Source organism: Scyliorhinus canicula, chromosome 2 (genome assembly GCF_902713615.1).
Source record: "Scyliorhinus canicula chromosome 2, sScyCan1.1, whole genome shotgun sequence".
In the NCBI taxonomy this organism is placed as follows: Eukaryota; Metazoa; Chordata; class Chondrichthyes; order Carcharhiniformes; family Scyliorhinidae; genus Scyliorhinus; species Scyliorhinus canicula.
Window position 1 is genome coordinate 232,685,202 of NC_052147.1, and position 24,393 is coordinate 232,709,594.

General features: G+C 47.2%; 1 protein-coding gene across 2 annotated transcripts in view; it reads right to left on the reverse strand.

The window, feature by feature from the left end:
• slc12a8 (solute carrier family 12 member 8) overlaps nt 1-24,393 on the reverse strand; it is a 247,400-nt gene that overhangs the window by 36,733 nt on the left and 186,274 nt on the right. For both annotated transcript variants that reach the window (XM_038789779.1, XM_038789780.1), the window contains exons 9-10: nt 18,216-18,362; nt 229-916 (exon numbers count right to left, since the gene is read on the reverse strand). In XM_038789779.1, the coding sequence (XP_038645707.1) occupies nt 229-916; nt 18,216-18,362 (835 nt within the window). The remainder of the gene's footprint in view (nt 1-228; nt 917-18,215; nt 18,363-24,393) is intronic.

Consider the following 24,393-nt stretch of genomic DNA (forward strand, 5'->3'; position numbering starts at 1 on the left):
AGCAGTGTATTTGACTTCTAAAACCATACATTTACAGCAATCTTGTGCATTAATCTCTGTCTAAATTTTACTATGAGAAGCAGCTAGACGAAGAAACTCAATCATTCATTAAGCAACTTGTGGAGTAGCTTCGGTCCTTCTGAACCGTGAGAAGGCAGAGGTTATATTCTGATACCATCCTTGAGAATACATGAAGAGCTGGAAAATTAATTATTCCATAACAATTACCATATCCTCTTGTTTCTGTTGAATCATCCGTGTCTGTATTGCCGTGTTCTGTAGGTTCAATTATTTTGTAGTCAACATTGTGGTGGGCTTCCACAGATTGAGGTACAAAGTCAGCTTCCGGATGCTGATGGTCTCCTACATCCTGTTCTAACAGGTCTCCTGTAAGCTCGGTCCCCGAGACATGGCTGGTGTCCTCTTTAAATGTTGTATTTGAGTTGCCAAAATCCAACATAAAACTATCCTGCAGAGTTTGCTTTGCAGGCTTTCTCACCTTTTTCAATCGGACAGACTGGTTCACGTTTTTTTCTTTTCTCTGATTTATTTCCATCTCTTCTTCCCTATCCTGAGGCACTGTTTGAAATATCTGATTCATGTCCTTGTTGAACTCAAGCAAAGAACCATTTGTACTGCCTTTAATTGGGCCACCGGTCCCATTTGGGCCATCTGGGTTTGGCTTTTGTGATGATTTATATGTTCTAGCATTTTCTTTATTCCTGTTTTTTTCCTTTTGCTGAATATCATAGCTCATACAAACTGAGAAATAAGAGTAATCAACCACACTGTAAGTCAACATAAAGTTGATGCTGACTATTGGGGCAAGAACATTCACTTGGCCAATGAAGATAAATGCCATAGTCACAAATCCTACGAGACATATTGCAGCCACCGGGGTTTTGTTTGGCCCTTTCTGAAAAGAAGAAAAAACGCATAATTAAAATAATTAGTTTCATACATTACAAAGAAAGCAATACCTTGTATATATCATATGTTGTTACCCAATTAATACATGCTCTAAAACAAGCATTTTCAAAGTGGAGGTCGCGACCCGCGGGTGGATAGCGGGCGATTGCTGGGAGGGTCGCCGAGCCATCCATCGCGGCGTTCCCGATTGCGTGAATTCAGACGCAATGTCTGCAGCGGCCGGCTTTTAAAATTGCCGGCTCCGAGCGGCTTTAAAAATGATTGCCCCGACCGGCTAAAAAAAATGTGGGCGTACTGGACATGCGTGCCTGCACATCAGCCCAGAGGGAAACATCACCTCCTCCTGACATCAGCGCACTGAGCCAGGAGAAGATTTTTTTTTAAAATCAATTCTTTCTTCCTGCATTTATCTTAAATATGCTCAATGGCTGAGCCTGCAGAACTCTCTTTGATAGTGAATTCTAGAGATTACAAAGATTCACAATACTTTAAGTAATTCCTCCTCATCTATATCTAAAATCGTTGCATTGTAATTTGCAGACTATATCCCCAGGCTGCAAATCATCCATCTGAGGAAAACTTACATTCTGCATCTGCTCTGTAGAGTCCTGAGAGAATAATGCCCGTTTCGATGAGGTCATTTCAACACTACACAACAAAATATATGCCCCGGCTCACCTCCCGCATTAAAGGTAAGAGAAAATGGTGGGTCGCAAAGGTCGGCTGGCTTGGGTCACCAAGGTCAGCTGGCGTGGGTCGCAAAGGTCGGCCGACATGAGTCCTAAAGGATAGCCGGTTGGTAAAAATGGGTCCCGGGCAAAAAGATTGAAAAGTACTGCTCCAAAACATGCTCAAAGGGTATGAAATATAGACAAAGATAATCAATTAATGATGGTGCGATTGATGAAAGTGACATGTGTAAAAAGCAACTTTGGTTTGGACTGAAGAAAAGTTCAAAGTTTTTTTTTAAATAAAAATTTAGAGTACCCAATTATTTTTTTCTAATTAAAGGGCAATTTCGTGGCCAATCCACCTAACTTGCACATCTTTGGGTTGTGGGGGCGAAACCCACGCAGACACGGGGAGAATGTGCAAACTCCACACGGACAGTGACCCAGGGCCGGGATTCTAACCCGGGTCCTCAGCGCCGCAGTCTCAGTGCTAACCACTGTGCCACATGCCGCATGAAAAGTTCAACGTTAGACTGCTGCCATGGATTATTACACCATTGCCTTCAGGAACTGCCCTTAGAAATTTAAATTTACTGCTTAAATCTAAAAGTTGTAGATGATGTGTAGATGAATGTGCTGGATGAATCTTGCTCTATATTACCTTACAAGACACTAGTTAGCCATCAGCTGGGGTACTGTGCACAGCTTTTACATCACACTTCAGGAAGGATGTGAAGTCACTAGAGCGAGTGCAGAAGAGGTTTACAAGAATGGCACCAGGGGAGAGAAATTTCAGTTATGAAGACAGATTGGAGAGGTTGGGACTGTTCTCCTTGGAGAGGAGAAAGCTAAGAGGAGATTTGATAGAGGTGTTGAAAATCATGAGGGGGCTGGACAGAGTAGAGAGGGAGAAACTGTTCCCTCTTGTAAAAGGATCGAGAATGAGACAACACAGATTTAAAGCAATTTACAAAAGAAGGCAATGTGATGTCAGAAAAAGCTTTTTCACATGAGTTCTTTGGGTCTGGAATGCACTGCCTGGAAGTGTGAGGGAGGCAGGTTCAATCAACGCATTCAAGAGGACATTAGATAATTATTTGAATAAAAACAATGTGCAGGGTTACGGGGAAAAGGCAGAAGAATGGCACTAAATTCTAATGCTCATTTGGAAAGCTGGTTCAGATATGTTGGTCGAACGGCTTTCTTTTGCGCCGTTACAATTCTGCGATATTCTTACATCAACTTCATTCAAAATAGATCAAAGCTGGAGAAGAACATTGATTTCTTGGAGGTTTGAATCTTGCACAGAAAGATGAAACTGAAGTGCTTATTTGCCAAATGGGAAAGTCCAGCACTCACAGGGAGCACTGGTTAGGAAACTGGAGCCTCACAGTCTTGGATTTTCCATTCAATAATTTAAATGGATGAGAAATCAGGAACTCTAAGTCTCTGGTTTCCTGATGAACAAATGGGAGTACCCAACTAGGGAATTAATCCTGAAGTCCTGAACAATTGTTAAAATTAAAGGATTTTGTTTCACATTTAGACAATAAGGCAAGATGTTCCAGCTCTGGCATTGGATTTTTTTTCGTTTGGCTCCCAAAGTAAGCACAAGTATCATTAACTGAGTCCAAATACTGTTCAGTTAGTCAATTGCCACCATTAAATCAATATCAATGCTAAAGCAGTTTCAGATATGCACGAACACTACACTTGTCATGTACACAAATGATCACAGATTCCAAAACCATGGAAACAATAACTTCCACATATTCTCCAACACCTTGGTGCTGCAACATTTTTGTTATTGCAGCAACATTGGTGTGAAGAAAAATTGTTTCACAACCTCACAACATTTAGAGCATGGCAAGAATATTAGGAATAAAACCAGAGAATTCTGGATAAACTCAACAGGTGTGGCAGCATCTGTGGAGAGTGAAACAGAATAAACATTTTGGGTGTGATCCTCCGGCCTCGTTGCGCTGTCCCTCAAGCAAAACGAGGACGGAGAATAGCGGGAGAGGCCAAAAATAGAACAACGCCAGGCGCCAAACGGTTTGCGATGCAATCGGCCCATTTCCGTAGACAAATCGCCAGAATGCCACAGGTCCAGGCGGTCATAGGCACCATGAATTTTGTCCTGTGCTTGCCGGGCAATCTGAGACTGCCCTATGTTAACAGAAAGGGGTTCTACTCCCTGAACATACAGCTCGTATGCAACCACCAGATGAAGATCATGCATGTGTGTGCACGTTTCCCGGGGAGTGCGCATGACAGCTACATCCTGGGGCAGTCGGTCATCCCCAGCCTCTTCGAGGAGTACCTCAGGATGGGCAGCTGGCTCTTGGGGGATAAGGAGTACTCACTGAGGACCTGGCTACTGATGCCAGTAGGGAGGCCGGTGGTCCCGAAGCGGAGACCCGGTACAACGAGGCCCATGTGACCATCCGGGCTGTCATTGAGCGGTGCATCGGACTCCTCAAGATACAGTTCCGATGCCTTGACCACTCCGGAGGTGCACTACAGTACCACCCCCCCAGAGGGTCACCCACTTTGAGGTGGTCTGTGTGCCTCCACAACCTTGCACAGCAGCGGGGCGCTGTGCTAGAGGTTGGTGATGAGGAGCATGTGGCCACCGAGGAGGAGGAGGACGTGGACGATGAGGTGCCGCCGGACAACCAGGGACTGGAGGACGAGGCCGGGGAGGAACCCCAGAACCAGCTGGAGGCTGCAGGGAAGGGCGGGGGTCTGGCAGACCCGGAGGGCCAGGGAGACCCTCATACCCACCCTCCTCACTTAGGACGTGGCCTGGTCCGTCAACCCCCATCACTCCAGAGTGCTGGGATTGTGTGAGCACTGTCAGCGGGTCACTGTCGAGGGCAAGGGGGTGATGATAACCCGCAGAGAACTGAGCGCCGCTACCCCTCGGGTTGGGGGGGGGGGGGGGGGGGGGATGCCTGGAGAGATGAGCCAAGGGTTCGGAGGTCAGCCCGCATTGCGGAAGAAAGTGACAGAGTCATCACATTGGCTGTGCACAAGGGTGTTTGATGCGTAATACAATTCCCCATTCTCCCAATGGTTCTGCCCCCCCATCCCCCTCACCCCCTACCTACCCCCCCCCCCCCCCTCATCCTCCCCCCTTCCCCCAGTGATCTTTGATGTGCTTTGCCTTCCTAGCTCTGCCACTATGTCTCGGTGTCTCCCCAGGGTGCATTTCTGAAGTGAAAGCACGCACACCACTCCCACCCTGTCCCGTGTGCTGGTTGTGAGACGCAACCTCATCAGAGGGGTGGACCCCGGGGGAGCTGGTGGCCACCATCACCACTCCATGGGACGTGTTCGGGTTCCCTCCCCCCCCCACCTCTCTGCCCATAGGGCCCCAGGGTTCACCTCAGGAGGGAATTGTGATCTGGATCGGGCCCTCGCTAGGCATGATCCAGGTAATGATATTTAAATAAGTCACCAGCCGCATCGATAAGGCCTCAACCGGGAACCAATTAATACTGGTCTTCACGTCATGATGGCCACTCATGGATCTCGGAGGACACTGGAGCCCTCTGAGTGGTTGGGGACAGGGCAGTATGCTGGAACTCCCCCTGGCACCTGGGTAGCCTGGCACTGCCAATTGACAGGCTGGCAGTGCCTGGATGCTAAACTGGCATTGCAAAGGGTTGGGACCTGAGGCAGGCCTGCCCATGAAAGGGAGGGTCTAAATGATGGGGGGTAAAGGGGGTGTGAAGGGGCTTCAAAGATTGGTGGGGTAAAGGAGTACCCTGAAAAGGGGATGCCTGAAAGGGTTCATAATGGGGTATCCTCGCTGGGAGGGGGGGGCAGGAGGGTGTTGTGAAGTTACCCCCATGTCCATGAAGGGTGGCATCACCCATGGTTGGGGCCTGGGGGATCCTCAAGAACACATGGGGATTGGGGGCTGCATTCTTCGACGCATCGGGAACTCCGCTACTGGCAGCTGGTAGCGGAGAATCCAGCTTTGGGCATCCTATTAATGGGTCGGGCATCATATTCTTGGGCCCTTATGATTCTCTGGTCCTCTGGGTCGGGAATCATGTGGGCGAGAATTGGTGCAGGTGGACCTCGCAATATGCCAAGGAGGTACCTCTTTAAGGGAGTTGCCCCCAAAGTCCTTCAGAGGGCCACACTACCCCCCACAATGTAAGACCTATCCACCCACCTCCACCATACCCATCTAACCCCCACCAGACACCCTAATTAAGGAGATCCCCCCACTAGAGACAGCCTAATTGAAGAGACCTCAAGAGTGACCCCCAAATTAAAGTGACCCCCATCAGAGACCCCTTAATTAAAGAGACCCCCCACCACAGCCCCCAGAAGAGATCCCTGTCTGGAAGCTAGAAAGCAGTCCAGAAAGAGCCATTGAAAAATAAGCACTGCTTTAAAACTCCCCTGGGCAATACACCTGCTGGCTCAGGCAGAGGAAGCAGCAGCTGTAAATTCCTGTAAAGAGATAACCAGTCAGCGTACTTTAAACCCCCTCAGAGCTGCAATCTGCAAGCCATTCATCCATTTCTGCATGATATTGATTTTATTGGCCTGTGATTGACAGATTCCACATACACCCAGCTGTGAAACCAGCAAAAGGCTTAACTCTCTTTGATGTGGTTCATGAGATGTCAATCATTGATCTTTATAAACATTGCCCCCGTTAATCCTGTTTCTCGCCCCAGAAGTGTGCAGCATGGTAACACAGAGGTTAGCACTGTTGCTTCTCAGCTCCAGGGTCCCAGGTTCGATTCCCGGCTTGGGTCACTGTCATGAGAGCATAAGAACTAGGAGCAGGAGTAGGCCATCTGGACCCTCGAGCCTGCTCCGCCATTCAATGAGATCCTGGCTGATCTTTTGTGGACTCAGCTCCACTTTCTGGCCCGAACACCGTAACCCTTAATCCCGTTATTCTTCAAAAAACTATCTATCTTTATCTTAAAAACATTTAATGAAGGAGCCTCAACTGCTTCACTGGGCAGGGAATTCCATAGATTCACAACCCATTGGGTGAAGAAGTTCCTCCTCAACTCAGTCCTAAATCTACTTCCCCTTATTTTGAGGTTATTCCCCCTAGTTCTGCTTTCACCCAGCATTGTCTGTGCGGAATCTGCACGTTCTCCCCGTGTGTGCGTGGGTTTCCTCTGGGTGCTCCAGTTTCCTCCCATAAGACCCGAACAATGCTGTTCGGTCATTTGGACAATCTAAATTCTCCCTCAGTTTACTCAAAAGATGCCAGAATGTGGCGACTCAAGGATTTTCACAGTAACTCCATTGCAGTTTTAATGTAAGCAATAAAGATCATTATTATCATTATGCTATTGGCCTGATGCAACAATAGTAATCTGGTGCATGCCCTCGCCTGAAGGGGTGGGGGGTTCCTGAATTGGGGTGCGACCTGAATGGGGCTGAGTAAAAGGACAGGGCCTGAAAGGGTCTCGGAATGAATGGGCAGGGTGTGAAGACTTGGGTGTGAAAGGAAGGGGCATGAAGGGGGCCATTTGGCAACCCCATAACTGGGTGTTACTCACAAGGAGTGAGGCCACTAGTACCGGTGATTGGGAGCGGGGTGTGAGGGCTGATGTCAGTGGGAAGTGGTAGGGTGTGGAGGGGTTTAATGCCAGTGAGGGGGATTGGTGGTGGGGGGGCAGTACTGAAGCCCCGACTGGCAATGTTAGGGGAGGCGGGGAGCAGAGGGGGGTGCCTTTACTGACACTTTGAGATTGCGCCACGATCTCTGTGAAGCCGGGCTTCCAGTGTGTATAGGAACCGCCCCCCCCACCCCACCTCTCAGTGCCGCCGAAAAACTCGCACCCTCCTCCAAAAAAAATTTGAACTGTGGGTGGACTGTGACCTAGATCGTGTCCAAACACCTAGCGGCAATCACACCTTATTTCCTGCTGGAGACCACGCTTAGAAATGCTTTGGGAGCAATCTACACAATGTATTGTTTTAAAAGTTGTTTTTCGTTATTCAAATTAAAATGACAAAAAGTAGTGCATTCCCAGGCACCACAACATTTCTCAGGCTGTATTAGTTTAAAATCTATTTGTAAAACCAGTTAATCATGCCTGATAGTATTTTAAACGTGCCTAGTAGTTTATATACTACAGCAGTGTTCTTCAAACTTGAGGGCGGGACCCGCGGTTGGGTCACGGGCGGGTGTCGGGAAGGCCGCGGAGCCGCCCTTCGCGGTGCTCCCGATCGCGCAAATCTCCGCGCAGCTTTTAATAACGCCGGCTGCAAGCAGCCTTTAAAATGGGCGCGAACATGTAAAAAAAAATTGCCCGCATTGCACATGCGTGCACGATCAGCGCGCCGATGATCGAGCACGCATGCGCAGTGCAGCTGCTATTTTTTTTAAACAGTACGGCTTTTTGTTTTACAAGTTCCGGGGGGGGGTTTTATTCATTTATTTTATTTATTTAATTTTTATTTTTTTCATTTATTTTATTCATTTTATTTTTTTTTAACAAGTTCGGGGAGGGTTTTATTTAATAAAATTTTATGGAAAAAAATGCAGAACTTTGGACAGATGGAGATTCCAAACTCCCTGACACTGGAAGGCTTCACCTTCATCCAACAGGTTCCGTTGGAGGAGTGTGTACGAAGGCCAAAGGGACCCAAAACCATTTCCTCCATTTTTATCAGCAGCAAACAAGGTAATAGAAAATGGTGGGTCTCTCAGGTCGGCCGGCGTGGGTCGCTCAGGTCGGCTGGCGTGGGTCGTAAAGGTCAGCCGGGTTGGGTCCCGAAGGTTGGCCGGTTGGTAAAAATAGGTCCCCGGAAAAAAAGTTTGAAGAACACTGTACTACAGTACACCAGTTGTCATCTTGAAAGCGAACATTAATTTGAATTTGCTCAATGTGGCTTATCTTTATGACCATATTGTTTTGACATAATAGGGTTCTGATCCTTTTATTGCTTTCATGGTTGTTGGAAGTCTGCACCATTGAGGTTGATGAGAAACTCTGATATTTAATAATTAACCTGTCGTTGAGTGACAAATCCAAATTATTCAATATTCTGAATTTGATATTCATCATAGAACACTCGCTCCATAATATTAAAAATAGATCTTTTGGGGAAATACTCAGAGTTCGGATCTTGTTGGGGTGGAGGTCTCTCCACCCTGTGCCCTGGTGTGGCGGGGGGATCTGTTGGAGTTTTTAACACTTGAGAAGGTGAAGTTTGAGTTGTGAGGAAGGATGGATGAGTTCTACAATTCATGGGCTTTATACATTATGCACTTTCAAGAATTGGCTGACATCGAACATTTGGGGGGGGCCGGAGGGGGTTGGCGGGGAGGGGTTGGACTGCGTATGTTGTTGATGACTATGTATGGGGTGGATGGTTGATTCCTGAATCCTTTTCTTTGATGTTTGCATTTAAAATGTTGAGGGTTGTTTGGGGTTTGGTGGAAGGAAGGAATTCTTGGCCAGGGGATTGTTACCGTTGATTGTTTGTTGGTGAATGTAAATTTGAATTAAAATGTGAAAAAGGAAAATAAATGGGCAAAATTCTCCCCTACCCGGCGGGGCGGGAGGTCCCAGCGTAGCGGAGTGGCGCCAACCACTCCGCCGTCGGGCCTCCTCAAAGGTGCAGAATTCTCCGCACCTTTAGGGGCTAGGCCCGCGCCAGAGTGGCTCCCGGTCCGCCGACTGGCGCCAACAGCCTTTGGCGCCACGCCGCCTGGCTGGCCAAAAGGCCTTCGCCGGCCGGCGTGAGTCCGCGCATGCGCCGGAGCGTCAGCAGCCGCTGACGTCACCACCGGCGCATGCACGGTGGAGGGGGTCTCTTCCGCCTCCGCCATGGTGGAGGCCGTAGCAGCAGCAGAAGAAAAAGAGTCCCCCCACGGCACAGGCCCACCCGACGATCGGTGGGCCCCGATCGCAGGCCAGGCCACCGTGGGGGGCACCCACCCGTGGTGCCCCCAGGACCCCGGGGCCTGCTCGCGCTGCCTGCTCCCGCCGGCACAGAGGTGGCGCAGCGGGGGGCCCGTCAACTGGCAGGGCGTGAATCCCACCCCCGCCGATTCCCGGGTGGCGGAGAATTCCGGCCACGGGGGGGCGGGATTTACGCCGGGCCCGGGCGATTCCCCGACCCTGCGGGGGGTCGGAGAATTCCGGCCAATATTTTTTTTAAAAATAGATCTTTTGATGTCAATTATACGTTAAAAAATTCTGTTCTCGGGCAGCACGGTGGCAAACTGGTTAGCACAGCTGCCTCACAGCACTGAGGTCCCAGGTTCGATCCCGACTCTGGGTCACTGTCCGTGTGGAGTTTGCACAATCTCCCCATATCTGCGTGGGTTTCGCACCCACAACCCAAAAATGTGCAGAGGAGGTGGATTGGCCACACTAAATTGCCCCTTAATTGGAAAAAATAATTGGGTAATCCAAATTTAGAAAAATAATTCTGTTCTATTTAGCACAACTCTTTCTGAGACAAAGAAAATTTAAAAATGATGGCTTAGTATTTTTAAAATAAACCTTCATTAAATACTAGTCAATCACTGATGGCGTGCCACAATGGCTCCCGGACCAGCCTCCCCGAACAGGCGCCGGAATGTGGCAACTAGGGGCTTTTCACAGTAACTTCATTTGAAGCCTACTTGTGACAATAAGCGATTTTCATTTAATTTATTAAGTTAAGACTAAATATAGCTTTAAGGGGTTTGTTTAATAGGATATCATTCGACCAGTACTGTATAAAAAGATGTGGACATATGCATTATTTTCCCTTCCCCTCACTCCCCTAACTCAACTTATTTTTTAAATGCAGCTTGGTACAAGGTATTTTCTAGCATATCTCTAGGTTGACTATAACCTGAAACATCAAGTTAGCCTTCTGTGGCAGTCTTAGTAATCCAATACTCAGGCCAGGCAGGTTGCATTGCACCTAGGAACTATTGACCAGCTAGTCTTGCCCATTGGCAGAAAGGCAGCTCTATCAATCAGAGCAACGATTCTTCCTATTTGGCTTGACATAATCCTGCCAGAGATTACCCTTCGGGTTAGAATTGTCTAGGTCGAACAAGTGGTAGAAAGCTTCTGTATTGTAAGCTGTGCAGTTTGAACTAGTTATGTGCCATCAGCAAGTCAATAAAGTAAACTCGCCATAGTCCCTTATGGCCATGGGCTCCCTTCCCTTTTGATTTAACTGAGGATCATCACACCTCAAACAAGGGACAATCTTGAGAATGTGGGGCCGTCTTGAATAACCTCAGCCGGGAATTGAACCCACACTATCGGTCTCGTTTTTCATCACAAACCAGCTGTCCAGCCAACTGAGCTGTCCAACCTGCCCCTTGCTGCCTGACAACCAAGCTCTCTGTTAAATGGGATATGACTCTAAGGGAATAGAGCATGCATGCTTCAGTACTGAGCAAACAAACTATCTTCACTGACGTCTCAGAAGCTCATGTGTAGAAATGTAGTGCACACAGCTAAGTTTTCTTAAGAATGATTAAGGACAGACCTTCACGTTTTTGATGGATTCTATGTTATGATGCGTATGGGTGAAAACCACTACGAAACAGACAGGCAACACTAATATTCTAGATTGTGCCATAGTGCCACCGACATACACACTATATCACTACAGAATTAAAATTGGCGTTTGCATGAACACCACGTAAAAATCAGAGGCGATATGGAGTTTTTAGTCTCTTGACAGATTGCGTTCCTCATTTTGCACTGAATGGAAATCATTAAACTTAAACAAACCTTATACTATAATGTGCATGGGATGGCTCATAGAGAGGGCTACTTTCCTCAATCATTTATTCTACTTGTTATCGTATGTTCATATCTCTCTCCATTTTATCAATTTTATAATAATTAGAAATTTTGCATAGCATTCAGGAGAGGGATAATTGGTTTGCTGCATCTATTTTCACTAAGCTCACCATTTAAAGCCAACCAATGATCAGAAATAATAATATTACTGCAGCTGACATTTCAAAATAGCTATAAAGTGTTTTTTTTTGCCGTTCTTTCCAGCCTTCCCAAGTCTGCTAGAAGGCCAGGAATGATTATGGAGTACCAATTTATATGTGATAGGCAGTCAGCCAGGAAAGCATTTAGATTGGCGAAAAGTATATTTAAGCCAAGTATTACTTAATTTTTTGAATGCTTGAAGTAGGGCAGGGTGAATACTGAGCAGGGTGATCGAGTCAAAACTATTATTTCATTATGCACATAGGGACAATACTGGGAGTGTTATGATACTAGAGTGGTGAGCTTTCATAGACCAAACATCACAGAAAAACATTACAAACTGCATTAGTATATGTGCTTTATATGTAAAACAGAAGACAAAACATAGAACATAGAACGATACAGCGCAGTACAGGCCCTTCGGCCCACGATGTTGCACCGACATGAGAAGTCAAAAACTAAAGGCAATCTAACCTACACTATGCCATTGTCATCCATATGCTTATCCAATAAACTTTTAAATGCCCTCAATGTTGGCGAGTTCACTACTGTTGCAGGTAGGGCATTCCACGGCCTCACCACTCTGCGTAAAAAACCTACCTCTGACATCTGTCCTATATCTATTACCCCTCAATTTAAGGCTATGTCCCCTTGTGCTAGCCACCTCCATCCGCGGGAGAAAGCTCTCACTGTCCACCCTATCTAACCCTCTGATCATTTTGTATGCCTCTATTAAGTCACCTCTTAACCTTCTTCTCTCTAACGAGAACAACCTCAAGTCCATCAGCCTTTCCTCATAAGATTTTCCCTCCATGCCAGGCAACATCCTGGTAAATCTCCTCTGCACCCATTCCAAAGCTTCCACGTCCTTCCAATAATGAGGCGACCAGAACTGTACGCAATACTCCAAATGCGGCCGTACCAGAGTTTTGTACAGCTGCAACATGGCCTCATGGCTCCGGAACTCAATCCCTCTACCAATAAAGGCCAACACACCATAGGTCTTCTTCACAACCCTATCAACCTGGGTAGCAACTTTCAGGGATCTATGTACATGGACACCGAGATCCCTCTGCTCATCCACACTGCCAAGAATTTTACCATTAGCCAAATATTCCGCATTCCTGTTTTTCTTTCCAAAGTGAATCACCTCACACTTCTCTACATTAACTCCATTTGCCACCTCTCAGCCCAGCTCTGCAGCTTATCTATGTCCCTCTGTAACCTGCAACATCCTTCCACACTGTCTACAACTCCACCGACTTTAGTGTCGTCTGCAAATTTACTCACCCAACCTTCTGTGCCTCCTCTAGGTCATTTATAAAAATGACAAACAGCAACGGCCCCAGAACAGATCCTTGTGGTGCGCCACTCGTAACTGAACTCCATTCTGAACATTTCCCATCAACCACCACCCTCTGTCTTCTTTCAACTAGCCAATTTCTGATCCACATCTCTAAATCACCCTCAATCCCCAGCCTCCATATTTTCTGCAATAGCCGACCGTGGGGAACCTTATCAAACGCTTTACTGAAATCCATATACACCACATCAACTGCTCTACCTTCGTCCACCTGTTCAGTCACCTTCTCAAAGAACTCGATAAGGTTTATGAGGCATGACCTACCCTTCACAAAACCATGCTGACTATCCCTAATCATATTATTCCTATCTAGATGATTGTAAATCGTATCTCTTATAATCCTCTCCAAGACTTTACCCACAACAGACGTGAGGCTCACCGGCCTATAGTTACCGGGGTTATCTCTACTTCCCTTCTTGAACAAAGGGACCACATTTGCTACCCTCCAGTCCTCTGGCACTATTTCTGTAGCCAATGATGACATAAAAATCAAAGCCAAAGGCTCAGCAATTTCTTCCCTGGCTTCCCAGAGAATCCTAGGATAAATCCCATCAGGCCCCGGGGACTTATCTATTTTCACCTTGTCCAGAATTGCCAAAACTTCTTCCCTACGCACCTCAATGCCATCTATTCTAATAGCCTCGGTCTCAACATTCTCCTCCACAACATTATCTTTTTCCTGAGTGAATACTGACGAAAAGTATTCATTTAGTATCTCGCTTATCTCCTCAGCCTCCACACACAACTTCCCACCACTGTCCTTGACTGGCCCTACTCTTACCCTAGTCATTCTTTTATTCCTGACATACCTATAGAAAGCTTTTGGGTTTTCCTTGATCCTACCTGCCAAAGACTTCTCATGTCCCCTCCTTCCTCGTCTTAGCTCTCTCTTTAGATTCCTCCTCGCTTCCTTGTAACTATCAAGCGCCCCAACTGAAACTTCACGTCTCATCTTCGCATAGGCCTCTTTCTTCCTCTTAACAAGAGATTCTACTTCTTTGGTAAACCACGGTTCCCTCGCTCTACCCCTTCCTCCCTGCCTGACTGGTACGTACTTATCAAATACTCGCAATAGCTGTTCCTTGAACAAGCTCCACATATCCAGTGTGCCCAACCCTTGCAGCCTACTTCTCCAACCTACACATCCTAAGTCATGTCTAATGGCATCATAATTGCCCTTCCCCCAGCTATAACTCTTGCCCTGCGGGGTATACTTATCCCTTTCCATCACTAACGTAAAGGTCACCGAATTGTGGTCACTGTTTCCAAAGTGCTCACCTACCTCCAGATCTAACACCTGGCCTGGTTCATTACCCAAAACCAAATCCAATGTGGCCTCGCCTCTTGTTGGCCTGTCAACATATTGTGTCAGGAAACCCTCCTGTACACATTGTACAAAGAATGACCCATCTAATGTACTCGAACTATATCTTTTCCAGTCAATATTTGGAAAGTTAAAGTCTCCCATAACAACTACCCTGTTACTTTCTCTCTTTTCCAGAATCATCTTCGCCATCCTTTCCTCTACATCCCTAGAACTATTAGGTGGCCTATAGAAAACTCCCAACAGGGTGACCTCTCCTTTCCTGTTTCTAACCTCAGCCCATACTACCTCGGAATAAGAGTCTCCATCTAGCATCCTTTCCGCCACTGTAATACTGTCCTAATACCGTAATACAAAGATGGCTAAATACTACTGACCGACATTTTCCTAAATGAAGAAAGACATGGAGGCTAACTAATTGAATCAGAACGTCGAAAGGAGTGAAAGTCGAGCTTCCATTTAATTTTTTTAAAATATAAATTTAGAGTACCCAATTCATTTTTTCCAATTAAGGGGCAATTCAGAGTGGCCAATCCACCTAGCCTGCACATCTTTGGGTTGTGGGGGCGAAACCCATGCAAACACGGGGAAAATGTGCAAACTCCACACGGACAGTGACCCAGAGCCGGGATCGAACCTGGGACCTCGGTGCTGTGAGGCAGCAGTGCTATCCACTGCGCCACTGTGCTGCCTGCTTCCATATAATTCTAGCACTCAGTGGTAAGCATAGATTGTTTTTTTATTGATTTACAGGATGTGGGCGCCACTGGTTAGACCAGCATTTATTGCCATCCCTAGTTGCCCTTCAGAAGATGGTGGTGAGCTGCCTTCTTGAACCACTGTAGTCCCTGCGATATAGGTACACCCAATGTACTGTTACGGAGAGAATTCCAGGGTTTTGACTGAGCAACAGTGAAGGAGCAGTGATGTATTTTCAAGCCAGGGTGGTGAGTGACTTGGAGGGGAACCTCCAGGTGGTGAGATTCCCAGCTATCTGCTGCTCTTGTCCTTCTAGATGGTAGTGATCATGGGTTTAGAAGGCACTGTCTAAGGCCTTGGTGAGTTACTGCAGTGCATCTTGTAGATGGTACACACACTGCCACTGTTCGTTGGTGGTGGAGGGAGTGAGTGTTTGTGTGAGGGGTAGCAATCAAGCAGGCTGCTTTGTCCTGATGGTGTCAAGCTTCTTGAGTGTTGTTGGAGCTGCACGCATCCAGGCAAGTGAAGCGAAGAGTATTCCATTACACTCCTGACTTGTACCTTGTAATAATAATAATAATAATAATTTACTGTCACAAGTATGAAGTTACTGTGAAAAGCCCCTAGTCACCACATTCCGGCGCCTGTTCGGGTAAGCTGGTACGGGAATTGAACCCGCGCTGCTGGCCTTGTTCTGCATCACAGACCAGTTATCTAGATGGTAGACAGGCTTTGCGGAGTCAGGAGGGGAGTTACTCGCCATAGGATTCCTAGCCTTTGACCTGCTCTGGTAGCCACAGTATTTGTAAGACCATAAGACCAGAAGACATAGGAGCAGAATTAGGCCACTCGGCACAGTGAGTCTGCTCCACCATTCACTCATGGCTAAAATTTTTCTCATCCCCATTCTCCTGCCTTCTCCCCATAACCCCTGATCCCCTTATTAATCAAGAACCTACCTATCTCTGTCTGAAATTCACTCAGTGATTTGGCCTCCACAGCCTTCTGCGACAAAGAATTCCACAGATTCACCACCCTCTGGCTGAAGAAATTCCTCATCATCTCTGTTTTAAAGGATCGTCCCTTTAGTCTGAGATTGTGTCTTCTGCTTCTAGTTTTCCTACAAGTGGAAACGTTCTCTCCACGTCCACTCTATCCAGGCGACGCAGTATCCTGTAAGTTTCAATAAGATCCCCCCTCATCCTTCTAAACTCCAACAAGTACAGACCCAGAGTCCTCAACCGTTCCTCATATGACAAGCTCTTCATTCCAGGGATCATTCTTGTGAACCTCTTCTGGACCCTTTTGGTTAGTCCAGTTCAATTTCTAGTCAATGGTAACCCCCATGATGTTGATAGTGGAGGATTCAGTGATGGTAATGCCAGTGAACGTCAAGGGGTGATGGTTAGTTCCTCTCTTGTTGGAGTTGGCCATTGCCTGACACTTGTGTGGCGCGAATGTAACTTGCCACTTGTCAGCCTAAGACTGGATATTGTTCAGGTCTTGCTGCATTTGGACAAGGACTGCTTCATTATCTGAGGAGTCATGAAAGATACTGAACATTGTGCAGTCATCAGCGAATATCCCCACTTCTGACCTTATGATGGAAGGAAGGTCATTGATGAAGCAGGTGAAGATGGTTGGGCCAAGGCACCACCCTGACGATCGCCTGCAGTGATGTCCTGGAGCTGAGATGGTTGACCTCCAACCACCACAACCACCTTTATTTGTGCCAGGTAGGACTCCAACCAGCAGTGTTTCCCCCCTGGATAAAAGCAAATTACTGCGGATGCTGGAATCTGAAACGAAAGTCAAAATGTTGGAAAATCTCAGCAGGTCTGGCAGCATCTGTAGGGAGAGAAAAGAGCTAACGTTTCGAGTCCAATGACTCTTTGTCAAAGTGTTTTCCCCCTGATTCCCAATGACTCCAGTTTAGCTAGGGCTCCTTGATGCCATACTCGGTCAAATGCTGCCTTGATGTCAAGGGCAGTCACTCTCACCTCACCTCTGGCATTTAGCTCTTTTGTCCATGTTTGAACCAAGGCTATAATGAGGGCAGGAGCTGAGTGACCCTGGCGTACCCAAACTGAGCATCCGTGAGCAGGTTATTGCCGAGTAAATGCCACTTGATAGCACTGTTGATGACTCCTTCCATCAATTTGCTGAGTAGACTGATAGGGTGGTCATTGGCTGGGTTGGATTTGTCCCGATTCTTCCGTCCGGGACACACCTGAGCAATTTTCCACATTGCCGGTGTTGTAGCTGTACTGTGGTACAGTTAGGGGTGCGGAAAATTCTGGAGCACAAATCTTTAGTACTATTGCCGGAATATTATCAGGACCCATAGCCTTTGAGCATCCAGTGCCTTCAGCAGTTTCTTGATATCACGTTGAGTGAATCTTATTAGCTGAAGACTGACATCTGTGATGCTGGGGACTTCTGGAGGAGACCGAGATGGATCATCCACTCAGCACTTCTGGCTGAAGTTTGTTGCTAATGCCTCAGCCTTGACTTTTGCACATATGTGCTGGGCACCTCCAGCATTGAGGATGGGGATATTTGTGGAGTCTCCTCCTCCTGTGAGTTGTTTAATGGTCCACCACCATTCATGGCTGGATGTAGCAGGACTGCATCTTATGCTGTTTAACACACAAGTGGTACTGTGTTGTGGCTTCACCAAGTTGACACCTCATTTTTTGGTTTGCCTGGTGTTGCTCCTGGCATGCTCTCCTGCACTCTTCATTGAACAGGGTTGATACCCTGGCTTGGTGGTAATGGTAGAGTGGGAGATATGCTGGGCCATGAAGTTGGAGATTGTGGTTGAATACAATTCTGCTGATGATGGTGGCCCACAGCGCTTCATGGATGCCCAGTCTTGAGTTGCTAGATCTGTTCGAAGTCTATCACATTTAGCACGGTGGTACAACATAATGTCCAATTCACCGAACAAGCACATCTTTCAACACTTGTGGAAGGAAACTGGAGCACCCGGAGGAAACCCACATAGACACTGGGCGAATGTGCAGATTCCGCAAAGACAGTGACCCAAGCCAGGAATTGAACCCGGGTCCTTGGCACTGGGAAGCAACAGTGCTAATCACTGTGCTACTGTGCCACCCATCATTAGCCTGATATGCAATATTTTGCCTTTTAATAGCCTCTACACTATGGTTGTGAAGCAATCTACATAACATACTTGTTTATATTGTTCTGTGAATCTCTAGTCCTCATAAGCTGTTTAGTTTACCATAGCAATGGGTTATACTCACCCCACTGCCCAGACACCCAAGGGCAGGTATCACCCTTTCTTGTGCAATGCACTGAAGGATTCTGGGTGCACCATAAAGGCCTCCCATGCAGGAGGCTAAAGATGAAATGTACAGCCCTAACAACCAGAGGAGTCCCACCAGGGCAACCTAGAACACAAGAATAAGTCAATGAGGTAGATTAACAACACAACTGTTCCAAATATTTTCTGTGTCATCTTGAACTTAGTTCAATTAATAGTTAGGATACTTGTGCCCAATTGTGTGCAAAAAATGTGTACATGCTGCAAAATTCAAAGGCGAAGCAACTACCTGTAGCACTTTAAACAAGTGTGTTTCACAACACAATACCATAAAGGCTTTCAAGGTTTTTGATACAGGTAATTCATTCTCAATTGTTTTTGGAATCACATGGCGATTTTAAATGTTCATTTTTAGTATCATGTTTATTCCTCGCTACTTCAGTAAGACTGTTAATTTAACAATGACATTTTGTATTAATATAGCATCTTTAATGTCATGGAACATCCCAAGGAGCATTTAAACCAATCTACATGATGAGGTATCAGGCCAGCTGACCAAATGATTGGTAAAAGAGATAGGTCTTAAGTAGCACCTTAAAACGAGGAAAGAGAGGTAAAGAGATGAGGTTCAGGGAAGTATTCCAGAGTTCAAGGCCCAGGCATCTGAAGACATGGCTACCAATGGTAGAGCAATTGAAATAGGTAACGTTCAAGAGACAAGCATTAGAGGAGTTCAGATATCTATGAGGAATAAATGGGTCTTTTTCTGATTGGCAGGCAGTGACTAGTGGCGTACCGCAGGGATCTGTTTTAGGACCCAAACTGTTCACATTATATATTAATAATTTGGATGAGGGAACTGAATGTATTATCTCCAAATTTGCAGATGATACAAAGTTGGGTGGGAGGGTGAGCTGTGTGGAGGCTGCAGAGATGCTTCAGTGAGATTTTGACAGGCTGAGTGAGTGGGTACATGCATGGCAGATGCAGTATAATGTGGATAAATGTGAGGTTATCCGCTCTGGTAGCAAAAATAGGAAGGCAGATTATTATTTGAATGGGTGTAAATTGAGAAAGTTGGATAGCGAGACCTTGGTGTCCTCATGCATCAGTTGCTGAAGATAAGCGTGCAGGTACAGCAGGCAGTAATCATAGATTATCATAGAATTTACAGTGCAGAAGGAGGCCACTCGGCCCATCGAGTCTGCACCAGCTCTTTGAAAGAGCACCCTACCCGAGGTCAACACCTCCACCCTATCCCCATACCCCAGTAACCCCATCCAACACTAAGGGCAATTTTGGACACTAAGGGCAATTTATTATGGCCAACCCACCTAACCTGCACATCTCTGGACTGTGGGAGGAAACCGGAGCACACGGAGGAAACCCACGCACACAAGGGAAGGATATGCAGACTCCGCACAGACGGTGACCCAAGCCGGAATCGAACCTGGGCCCCTGGAGCTGTGAAGCAATTGTGCTATCCACAATGCTACCGTGCTGCCCTTAAAGAAGGCAAATGGTATGTTGGTCTTCATAGCGAGATAACTTGAGTAAAGTAATAGAGATGTTTTACTGCAATTGTAAAGAGCATTGACAAGGCCACACCTGGAGTACTGTGTGGAGTTTTGGTGTCCTTATCTGAGGAAGGATGTTCTTGCACTGGAGGGAGTGCAGCAAAGGTTTACTAAGTAGATTCCTAGGATAGCAGGACTGTCATATGAGGCGAGACTAAATTAGTTAAGATATATTCATTGGAGTTTAGAAGAGTGAGAGGTGAACTTATAGAAACGTACAAAATTTAAACAGGATTAGTTAGGGTAGATTCAGAAGGAATGTTTCCGATAATGGGGAGTGCAGGGCTAGGGGTCATATTTTGAGGATAATGGGTCAACCGTAGGACTGAGGTGAGGAGAAATTTCTTCACCCAGGGAGTGGTGAATCTGTTGAACTTGCGACTACGAAAAGTAGTTGAGGCCAAAACATTGTGTAATTTCAAGAAGGAATTAGATATAGCTCTTGGGGCTAAAGGGATCAAGGAGTATGGGGGAAGGCGGGATCAGGATATTGAACTTGATGATTAGCCATGATCATAATGAATGGTGGAGCAGGCTTCAAGGGTTGAATGGCTTCCCCCTGCTTCTAGTTTCTATGTTTCTTGATTGTGGGCTGGTGGAGATTACAAAAATAGGGAGGGACAAAGACATGGAGAAATTCATAAACGTGCATTTTAAAATCAAAGTGTTACTTAAACAAGAGCTAATATAGGTCAGCAGCATGTGCAAGTTAGGAAACAGGCAACAGGGCTGTCAATGACCTCATGTGTACAGAAGATATAATGTGGGAGCTGGCCAGGGTTGCATTAGAATAGTCAAGTCTAGAGGTAACGAAGACATAGATAAAGGTTTCAGCAAAAGATGAGCTGTGGGGAGGTAAAGTCAAACAATATTATTATGGTGGAAATGGTCAACCTTAGTGATGGGTGCAGGTACGTGGTCGAAAGATCACGCGGCAAACAAAGATAATGGGCGAAATTCTCCCCCCCCCACGACGGGTGGGAGAATAGCGGGAGGGCCTTCCCGACTTTTTTGACGCCCTCCCGCTATTCTCCCCCCCCCCCGCCGAAATCCCGACACGAATCGCTGCCGCCGTTTTTTTACGGCCGGCAGCGATTCACAGCTGTTAGAAGGGCCGAAGTCCCAGCCCTTTACGACCTTTTTACGAACGGCAAACACACCTGGTCCTGCCGTTCGTAAAAACGTCGTGACCACCTGGAAAAAAATAACCATGGCACCGATTGGCACGGCAGTACCACGGCCGTGCCAAGGGTGCCATGAGCCCGCGATCGGTGCCCACCGATCGCGGGCAGCGGGCCCGATGCCCGCGCACTATTTGTCCTTCCGCCGCCCCGCAGTATCAATACGCGGGGCGGCTGAGGGGCAACCCGGACCGCGCATGCGCGGGTTTCGCGCAAAAATGCGATGACGTCACCCGCGCATGCGCGGGTGGAGTCTTCCCACCTGCGCATGCGCGGCTGACGTCATATGACGCGTCAGCCGGCGCTAAGTCCGACAAGCGGGTTTAATGATTTTCGTTAAGCCCGACTTGTCGGAGCCTCCGACGTCGGGCTGCTAGCCCCGACGGGGGACCAGAATCGGTCCCCAGTCGGGAAGGGGCGCGATGCCGTAAAACCCGCCCGGGTTTTACGGCAGTTTGACGATTTCTCCCGTTTTGGGAGAATTTCGCCCAGAGACTTCAGTGCTCCCAATATTTAGACGGAAGAGATATCTGTTGATCCAGTTCTGGATAAGCAATCTGCTATGACATAGAAACACTGGAGAGGGAGATCATTGTGAGGTAGAGCTGGCTGGTGTTAGTGTTTTAAAAAAATTCTTTAATGGGTGTGACTGTCCCTGGCCGAGCTAGAATTTGTTACCCATGCCTAAATGCTCTTGTGAAGGTGATGGTGAGCCCCCTTCTTGGACTGCTGCAGTCCATCTAATGTAGGTACGCCCACAGTTCAGTTTGAGGGAGTTTCATGTTTTTGACCCAACCACAATGAAGAAACAGTGGTATCGTTCCAAGTCAGGATGGCATGTGACGTAAGAGGGGAGCTTTCAGGAGGTGTTGGTGCACTTACTCCCCTTGTCCTTTTAAATGATAGAGGTCACAGACATCGAATGTGCCACTGCAGGAAGCCTGGCAAGTTGCCACTGCACACTGCTGTTACTGTATACTGGTAGTGAAGGTTCACGGCAGTAAATCGAGTGTCGATCATGCAGGCTGCTTTGTCCTGGATGAAAGAATGTGCACAGTTACAGGTGGGAGAATGGAACTCGGAGAATCGCCCAGGGCCAGCGTTAATCCCCCCCCCCCCCCCCCCCCAATGTCCTGAATTCTCCGCCACCAGAGATTCGGCGGAGGCGGGAATCACACTGTGTCGGTCAGCGGGCCCCCCGCGGCGATTCTCCGGCCCGCGATGGGCCGAAGTCCCACCGCTGTCAAGCCTCTCCCGCCGGCGGGAATCAAAACACCTACCTGACTGGCGGGATTTGCGGCGCGGGCGGGCGCCAGGGTCTTGGGGGGAGCGTGGGGCGATCTGACCCCGGGGGGTGCCCCACGGTGGCCTGGCCCGCGATCGGGACCCACCGATCGGCGGGCGGGTCTTTGCCGTGGGGGCACTCTTTTTCTTCCGCCTTCTCTATGGTCTTCACCATGGCGGAGGTGGAAGAGACCCCCTCCCCTGCGCATGCACCGGGATGACGTCAGCAACCGCTGACGCACCGGCGCATGCGCGGACTTACGCCGGCTGCGAAGTCCTTTCGGCCCCGGCTGGCGTGGCGCCAAAGGCTGTTCACGCCAGCCGGCGGAGCGGGAACCACTCCGGCGCGGGCCTAGCCCCTCAATGTGAGGGCTTGGCCCCTAAAGGTGCTGAGACGTCTTTGGGGCGGCCCGACGCTGGAGTGGTTCACGCCACTCCAACACGCCAGGACCCCCCGCCCCGCCGGGTAGGGGAGAATCCCGGCCCTGATCTTTAACTTGAGGGAGATCTGAGGATTCTTTTCTGTAACTTGTCTGTAATCCATTTTCAAATTTGCAGGATTTGAAAAAGCATAGACCGGGTGCCTGATTCCAATATTTGCATGCAATCCAGTCATTTTGATGTGTAAATCCTGAAAACTTGGTTAATGCAAAATCCCCAAATTTTCAAGATATTAGATCAAATAGAATTGTCCAGGTTTTGTTTATCTGACTGATGGAAAATCTGAAAAATCTATTGTCAATGTATCCTATAAGGGTCCCCCTACTGTGAATATACTTCTTATCATGCTAAGTTTGTTGGGTTTGTTGGGTTACGGGTATAGGGTGGATACGTGGGTTTGAGTAGGGTGATCATGGCTCGGCACAACATTGAGGGCCGAAGGGCCTGTTCTGTGCTGTACTGTTCTATGTTCTATGTTCTAAGTTAAGGCAAAATATCGGCAGGACAGTGGGAGTATTCCTTTACCCTTCTTCGAAAGTGGCATGGGATATTTATGCCCACCTAAGAGGATAGATATGGGGCCCAGATTAGGTAAAAATTGCGAAAATAATCAAACTGTCTAAGTCACACGCACAAAACCAGCATTTCCCATCTTCGTGGAGCAGAACCGCAGTCAAGCCGGGGTTTGCCAATGTGCTATTCATGGAGACAGCTGGCCATTTAAATCACCAGCTGCCTCCACTGAGAATGAGAATGGAGATGAGTTCTGCCAGAAAGTAGGAGGGGAGCAAGTATGTTTCAGGGGAGTGCAGAGTTGACACCAAATTCAAGCAGTGCAGGAAGCTGAGGTAAGATAACTGGGAGGCAATAATCGGGATGAATTAAGCCGCAGAAATAGGATAGGGCTACAATGGAACTGGGAACTGTGGGTTTGAGTAGCATGCATAATCAACTCAGTCCATTAGAATATAACTAATAGATTAGTATCATATAATATAAGATGGACACTTAACGAAAGAATCAAGACATAGAATTAACTACTAAATTGGTGCCTTGAGGTTTGACAATACATTGTGACATAAAAACATGATGGAAATTGTATGCTGGACAAAATGTCAAAATGAATTGTAACAGAAAATGATTGTTACATTTAAAATAAGTGCTATCATATGCAAGATCTGAATAAACAGTCAACAGAGAAATGTAAACGTTCTTGACTATTCAAATACTGCCAAAGCACCCCTCAAGTTTATGGCTTTCATTTTTTGCTTCATCCAATGATTTTAGTGGTTTTCTGCTGCCCATGACCTTACTCGCACCAATTCCTCACCAGCTCCTGGATAAGCAACGCTTTAATTTTAAAATGCTCATCCAAGTTTTCAAATACTTCCAATGCTTTACCCCTTCTTATCTCCTCCAGCCTCACAACCCTCCAAATTTGCACACTTCCCAATTCTGGCCTCCTGAGCATTCCGAAATGCAATTGTTCCACCGTGATGTCCGTGCTTTCCGCTGTCTGGAATTCACTTCCAAAACCTCACTGCAGCTCTACCCCTCTTTCCTCCTTTCAGGCGTTCCTGAACCTCCATCTCTTTGTTTGACCAGGTTTTGGGCCAACTGACCTCATGTTGCCTTATGTGGCTTGGTGTCAAATTTGGCTTCATGGTTTATTACG